The following is a 7,007-nucleotide window of genomic DNA, read 5'->3' as shown; positions in this document are numbered from 1 at the left end:
CTTTCTGCCAAAGGCTCCAGGTAGGGCTATTCTCCCCATCCGCAGTGTAGAGCACATTTTTAATATCTTGTCCTGTCCGGACTGGCCCAAGAGCTACTGCATGAACAATCTCCTGCTTATTTTGTTCAAAGGCTTGTTGTTGCTCAGGCCCCCATTTAAAATCGTTCTTCTTCCGACTAACTTGGAAGAGAGGGCCTACAATTTGACTGTAATTTGGAATATGCATTCTCCAAAAGCCCACAACACCTAAGAAGGCCTGTGTTTCCTTTTTATTAGTCGGTGAGGACATAGCTGCTATTTTGTTGATGACGTCCACAGGGATCTGACGACGCCCGTGTTGCCATTTTACTCCTAAGGAATGGATCTCCTGCGCAGGTCCCTTGACCTTACTTTCTTTTATGGCAAAACCAGCCTTCAAAAGGATTTGGATTATTTTCTTCCCTTTCTCAAAAACTTCTTCTGCTGTGTTGCCCCATAAGATGATGTCATCAATATATTGCAGGTGCTCTGGAGCTTCACCTTTTTCTAATGCATCCTGGATCAGTCCATGGCAAATGGTGGGGCTGTGTTTCCACCCCTGGGGCAGTCAATTCCAGGTGTACTGGATGCCCCTCCAAGTGAAAGCAAACTGAGGCCTGCACTCCACTGCCAAAGGAATGGAGAAAAATGCATTAGCAATGTCAATTGTGGCATACCACTTAGCTGCCTTTAATTCCAGTTCATATTGAAGCTCTAATGTATCTGGTATAGCAGCACTCGGCGGTGGCGTGACTTCATTCAGCCCACGATAATCTACTGTTAGTCTCCATTCCCCATTAGACTTTTGCACGGGCCATATGGGACTATTAAAGGGTGAGTGAGTCTTGCTGATCACTCCTTGGCTCTCCAATTGGCAAATCAGCTTATGGATGGGTATCAGGGAGTCTCGGTTGGTGCGATATTTCCTCCGGTCCACCGTCATGGTAGCAACTGGCACCTGTTGTTCTTCAACCTTCAGCAACCCCACAACCGAAGGGTCTTGGGAGAGACCCGGCAGGGTAGACAGCTTTTCAATCTCCTCCGTCTCCAAGGCAGCTATACCAAAGGCCCAACGGTACCCTTTTGGGTCCTTGAAATACCCCCTCCTGAGATAATCTATACCAAGGATGCACGGGGCCTCTGGGCCAGTCGCAATGGGGTGTTTATGCCACTCATTCCCGGTTAGACTCATTTCAGCTTCCAATACGGTTAGCTCTTGGAATCCCCCTGTCACACCAGAGATACAGATGGGTTCTGCCCCTTTATAACTTGATGGCATTAGGGTATATTGTGCACCAGTGTCCACTAGAGCCTTATATTCCTGTGCATCTGATGTGCCAGGCCATTGAATCCACACTGTCCAGTAGACTTGGTTGTCCCTCTCCTCCACCTGGCTGGAGGCAGGGCCCCTCTAATCCTGGTTAGAATATCCGTTACTCACTTTCTGCACACGTGAATCAGAAGTCCCTTCAAGGGGATCAGAAATGAGATCAGTCCATCTACTGCGTCTGGGGGACTGCTCACGGGAAACTGGAGCAGCAGTTTTCCAAGAAGAATTCTCTTTTCTGGTTGCTTTTTCTCGCAACTCCTGTACTCGTGCATCCAAGACTGCGGTAGGTTTTCCATCCCACTTCCTCATGTCCTCTCCATGGTCACGCAGGTAAAACCACAGGTTAGCCCGTCGAGTGTACTTTCTCTCTCCTCTCTCTTGGGCAGAGGAACGCTTACTCCCAATAACTGCGATCCGGGCCTGTACAGGTGAGGAGGAGGACAGATCCACTTTGAATTGCTGGAGCTCTCGGGACAATTCCTCTACAGCTGAGACACAGGCCCATAGGGAGGAAGAGAGACTCCCTTTGTCTTGCCGGAGTTGGACAGCCAATTCATCCACCGTTTGTCCATAGCCTTCTTTCCAGGACATTACTGCCAATGAGTTGGCATAGGTTGGTGGTGCACTTCGTAGAAACTTCCGCCATATGGGTTGTGTGCATTGGACTTCATCTGGATCTGTGGGTGACTGCGCATTTTCTGGATCATTATAAATCTGCTCCAGCACAGCTAATTCTCTCAGGTACTGGATACCTCTCTCCATGGTGGTCCACTTGCCTTGGTGACATGTAACTTCATCCCTGAAGGGGTATCTTTCCTTTACACCTAACAGAAGTCGCCTCCAGAGGCTGAGGACTTGTGTTTTTCTCCCAATCGCCTTGTCGATGCCCCCTTCCCTAGACAGAGATCCCAACTGCTTGGCTTCCTTACCCTCTAATTCCACACTACTAGCCCCACTATCCCAGCATCGGAGCAGCCAGGTAACAATGTGCTCACCTGGGTGGTGGCTAAAATCTTTTCGCATGTCACGCAACTCACTCAGGGATAGAGATCGCGTAATTATTTCAGGTTCTGCCTCTTCCTCCTGTTCTCGCGATGACCCTGGTTCATCTTCATCTCTCGCTAAGCGAACTAATTTCTTTGTGTGTTTCTTTTTCTGTACAGGGGCGACTGATACTGGCACAGGTTGGTTCTCTGGTTTAGCTGCAGTATCTGTCACCGGGTTTGGGGTAACCACGCTGCCTGTTGTCATGGTAGGGGCAGACACGGTGCCTGTTGTCCTGTTTTCCATCTTTTCCCCCTGAGGGTGCTGCCTAGTATCAAGCAGTGTTTGGTAGATACTGGCCAGGGCCCAGCAGTGTAGTGAGTTGTGTGTCTCTGGGATAGCCACAGCATTTTTCTTTCAAATATTCTACCACTTCATGAGGGTTCTGTAGTTGTTTGGGAGTGAACTTCCAAGTCACTGGCGGTGAGAAGTTCTCTAGATACTTGCCCATATGCTCCCACATGCCGTGCCACCCATGAGTATCCAGCTTTGGGGGCGATCTCTGAGTGGTACTCTTAAAGAGCCTTTTTGTAGCCCTAAAGAAGACCTGAAACATAGTCAGGAGGCATAGCACTAACAGCACACTGGCTTGCGCATCCCAAGGATATTCAGAACTCTCAAAAGCTGTTGTAATTAGTCGGAAGGAGAAAAGGGAGGTGAACGGACGGGGGAAGTATCCCCCCCTAACTTCCCCATGGATGGGGTGTAATTACCAATAAAATCCAACAGAAGGTGCCCAAAGTATGGAAATGATATCACTGCCTCATACAGATACCAGCTTAACCTCATGACCAGTGATGTAATCATTTCACAAGTCGACATTGCCCAGTACAGCAAAATGATACTCCCCATCACTCTCCCAGGGATGAGATATGCAACTACAGGCAATACATAGAGCATATAAGAGCTTACAAAACACCACCATGTAAACAAATGAAACAACATTGTGACTAACATCTATTTATCTAAGAAATGTGTTTGGCAAATTTGTTTCAACACGCTCTGGCCAGATCTGTCGTTATCTCAACCCTTCGTGCCCCACTTTGGGTGCCAAAAAGGACTGTCGTGGTTTCAGCCCAGCTGGTAACAAAGGACCACGCAGCCGCTCGCTCACTCCTCCGCCCCCCTCCGGTGGGATGGGGAGGAGACGGAGGAGAGAAAAGAAAAAGAAACTGGAACCTCAAGGGTTGGCAGTTTACTGGGACACACACAAAGAAAAAAAAATACAACAACAACAACGGTACTAATGAAAAAGTATACAAAAAGAGTGATGCACAGTGCAACTGCTCACCACCCGGGACCCGACGCTCCCCCACTTCCCCCACCGAAAACAGAGACCACCCCCCGGCCCGCTCCCCATTTATATACTGAGCATGATGGCACATGGTATGGAATAGCTCCTTGGCTAGTTCAGGTCAGCTGCCCCGGCTATGCCCCCACCTCCCAGGTTCCTGTAAAAAATTAACTCTATCCCAGCTGAACCCAGGACAGCTGCTAATGGAGCACTTGAGCAATGGAAGCCTTCAGGTTTTGCTCCATGTCGTGGTTTAACCCCAGTCAGCAACTAAGCACCACACAGCTGCTTGCTCACTTCCCCCTCACCCAGTGGGATGGGGAAGAGTATCGGGGGGAAAAATTAAAACTCGTGGGTTGAGATAAGAACAGTTTAATAGAACAGAAAAGAAGAAACTAATAATGATAATGATAACACTAATAAAATGACAACAGTAATAATAAAAGGATTGGAATATACAAAACAAGTGATGCACAATACAATTGCTCAGCACTCGCTGACTGATGCCCAGTTAGTTCCCAAGCAACAATCTGCCCCCCAGGCCAGCTCCCCCCAGTTTATATACTAGACGTTATGTCACATGATATGGAATACCCTGTTGGCCACTTTGGGTCAGCTGTCCTCGCTGTGTCCCCTCCCAACTTCTTGTGCCACTCCAGCCTTCTCGCTGGCTGGGCATGAGAAGCTGAAAAATCCTTGACTTGAGACTAAACACTACTTAGCAGCAACTGAAAACATCAGTGTGTTATCAACATTCTTCTCATACTGAATCCAAGACATAACACTACACCAGCTACTAGAAAGAAAATTAACTCTATCCCAGCTGAAACCAGGACACTCCATCATGCTGTATGCTTATGCAACTGCAGATTAGTTGCTCTCAGAGCTTCTGAAACTGCTGGTCATCCCTCTTCAGATGAGATGTGAAGGTGGCATGGTCAAGTTCTCTGGACTCTTCTGAAGATGACTGTGGTAGAAGAGCTGTGAAGGTGTAGGCTGGAACTGATCATTTTAGGTCATTTTAGGTGTGTTGGTTGACTACATGGACAACGTAACAGTGATTTTTAGATTGCTTTTCATGTGTTGGTCACAAATAACTCTTAATTTGCCATTTAGAGGAAAACTGTTAATAGATACATTTCCAGATCAAATTAAGAGCCTAATTTTCCATCTTGCATTAACTAAGTTACTGTGTTCACATGCCAGAAAGATGTTACTCTTTGAAAAAGCATGTTAGTGCATGCGGCAATGACCCATGTACTTTTTAAATACCTAGATCTGTACATTCTCACCTGAGTACCATTAACCATGCTGTAGTCTGACAAATGGATCTTTTACTACTGCCCCATTATATACATAATTGTAACTGCAGTTTCTTTTTTCCACTACTTGAAGTTGTATGATCTGAAAACTGGTGAACAAAAAGTATTTGTGCATCTTACTATGGGTATCTCTAAATAAAATGTATTTGTATAGTGTGTTGGCTTGGCTGATGGTTTCCTGTATTTGCTAATCATCCCACTGCAAGTAAGTCCAGGGCAGTTTGAGAGCAAGTGGGCTTAGGTTTCTCCATGTAACAGCCTCTGTGTTGACATGACTGATTCAAAGGAAATAAAGTGAACTGTTGTTTTTCCTTCACCAGTGAGTGGATTGATACCCAAAGGGCAGGTTCTCAGCTTATTCCTGTTTTTCATAGCTTAAACATCAGTCCTGTTCTTTGTATAGCTGCAGTAACACTCCTTGCTTCCATAGGAAATGTATCTAATGGCAGAGTTGGGACTGTTATGCTGTTCAAAGCATCTCCTTCCTGTTCTCTTCTTCTGGTACCTCATTTATTCTGAGGCAAGAGTTTCCTTTTAACCACTTTATTTTTCTAAGGAAATACCTCTTAGAAGTGTTGGACAGCACAGATACCTATAGGTAGACAGTTAGGTATAGGACTAAGGGTTTCAGGAAGACCTTATGTACCAAAACTGCATTTGTAGCACTAGATCTTCCACCATATTTCATTGCACAGGAGAGTGAGGCCTCTGTCCAGCTGTCCTATTTCCCTGCCTCTTCTTCCTTGCCTAGAATTGGGAAGGTTATTTTTTGAAGAGGAGGAATGTCCTTAAGAGATCTAAGCTTTATGTTGGAGATTAAAATCACGTGCCTAAAAGTACCTCCTGCATCCCCATCTTCTTCATACTTGGCCTCACCCTGAGGTGCTAGTTTCCATGATCATAGACAAACTGCAGCTTTGTATGCAAGCTATGGGAGATCGTGTATCCAGCTGCACCATCTCTGCTCCCTTGTAGTAGGCATTACTGATGCTTGTGGATGCTGGAAGAGGAGAGTCTAAAAGGCATGTGAATACCATACTGTCATCCTACTGAGCCTTATACCAAAACTGTTTGAGAGCAGAGAGAAAAAAAAAAATATTCCATGGCCCTGGAGACATGCAGGAGATGATGGGCTAGATGTGTGGTGGGATGGGGCTAGAAGGCATCAGTAGCAGTACTACCTGTGGCTCCTGGCTTGCTTCCTGTCACAGCCATGGCTTTGGATAAGCTTGTGCCAACCCCTCAATGTGGAAGCTGGAGCTGAACTGCTTATGAGCTGTGCTCTATTTCTAGATGGTCATGCTTACTGCTGCTCCTCCTCAACACAGAACAGGTCCCCTGCCAGGCTTATGCTTTTGTTTCTACCCCTAAGCCTCATAAGAAAGTAAGAGGAGGGTGAAGGGACAGTTACTTTAAACTATAGAAAGTGCTCTGGCCATGAAGGTTACTAACTCCCCAGCTGCATTAGATGCTCCATTGAGTACAGCATTCAGATGGCGTGGGACCTGTCAGCTGACTTGCAGGACCAAAAAGGATTGGGGATGGCTGAGGATCTCAGGAAGTACCAAGACAGTCAGTACTCATTGAGCTCCTCCTAGATGTGTGTCCAGCTTAAGTCTCAGCAATAGAGAGTCCAAATCTTCCCCCAGCAGCTAATTCTAGCATTCACCTATTTTGTCCCATCATCTGTCCTGCAGGTCCCCCTGCTTTCCCATTCCCTGTGCAGATGAAGCAATTTGTTCCCTTCTGTGGGGCAGCTCATCTCTTTTTGTTGGAAGGGATTTTTTTAACTGTTTCATGGCCATGGTCTTCATTCCTTATACTGAACACTCCAGGTTCCCTCAGTGCTTTCTCACTGGCCATGCTTGGCATGTGCGTGTGTGGCCATTGTCATTCTTGGCTGTGGAACCAAGATGAGATCCATTGCACTCCTTGGCCTGGAACCTGCAGCAGGTCTACGCTGCTATCGACTGTGCTTTACTGTACACTACAAACATGG

The 7,007-nt window shown here is 46.6% G+C and overlaps 2 protein-coding genes across 8 annotated transcripts in view; one reads left to right on the top strand and one right to left on the bottom strand.

Annotated features, from left to right (window-relative positions):
• LOC126035304 (DDB1- and CUL4-associated factor 12) overlaps positions 1-7,007 on the top strand; it is a 170,634-nt gene that overhangs the window by 44,257 nt on the left and 119,370 nt on the right. The window lies entirely within an intron of this gene.
• The window catches only part of LOC126035317 (uncharacterized), a 271,995-nt gene continuing 264,992 nt past the window's right edge, over positions 5-7,007 (bottom strand). For both annotated transcript variants that reach the window (XM_049793816.1, XM_049793817.1), the window contains exon 2: positions 5-3,883. In XM_049793816.1, coding sequence (XP_049649773.1) covers positions 1,430-2,638 — 1,209 coding nt within the window. In that variant the 5' untranslated portion in view covers positions 2,639-3,883 and the 3' untranslated portion in view covers positions 5-1,429. The remainder of the gene's footprint in view (positions 3,884-7,007) is intronic.

This window comes from Accipiter gentilis, chromosome W (assembly GCF_929443795.1).
Source record: "Accipiter gentilis chromosome W, bAccGen1.1, whole genome shotgun sequence".
NCBI lineage: Eukaryota > Metazoa > Chordata > Aves > Accipitriformes > Accipitridae > Astur > Astur gentilis.
Note: the sequence above shows the minus strand (reverse complement) of the source record. Positions and strands in the feature narration are given on the sequence as shown.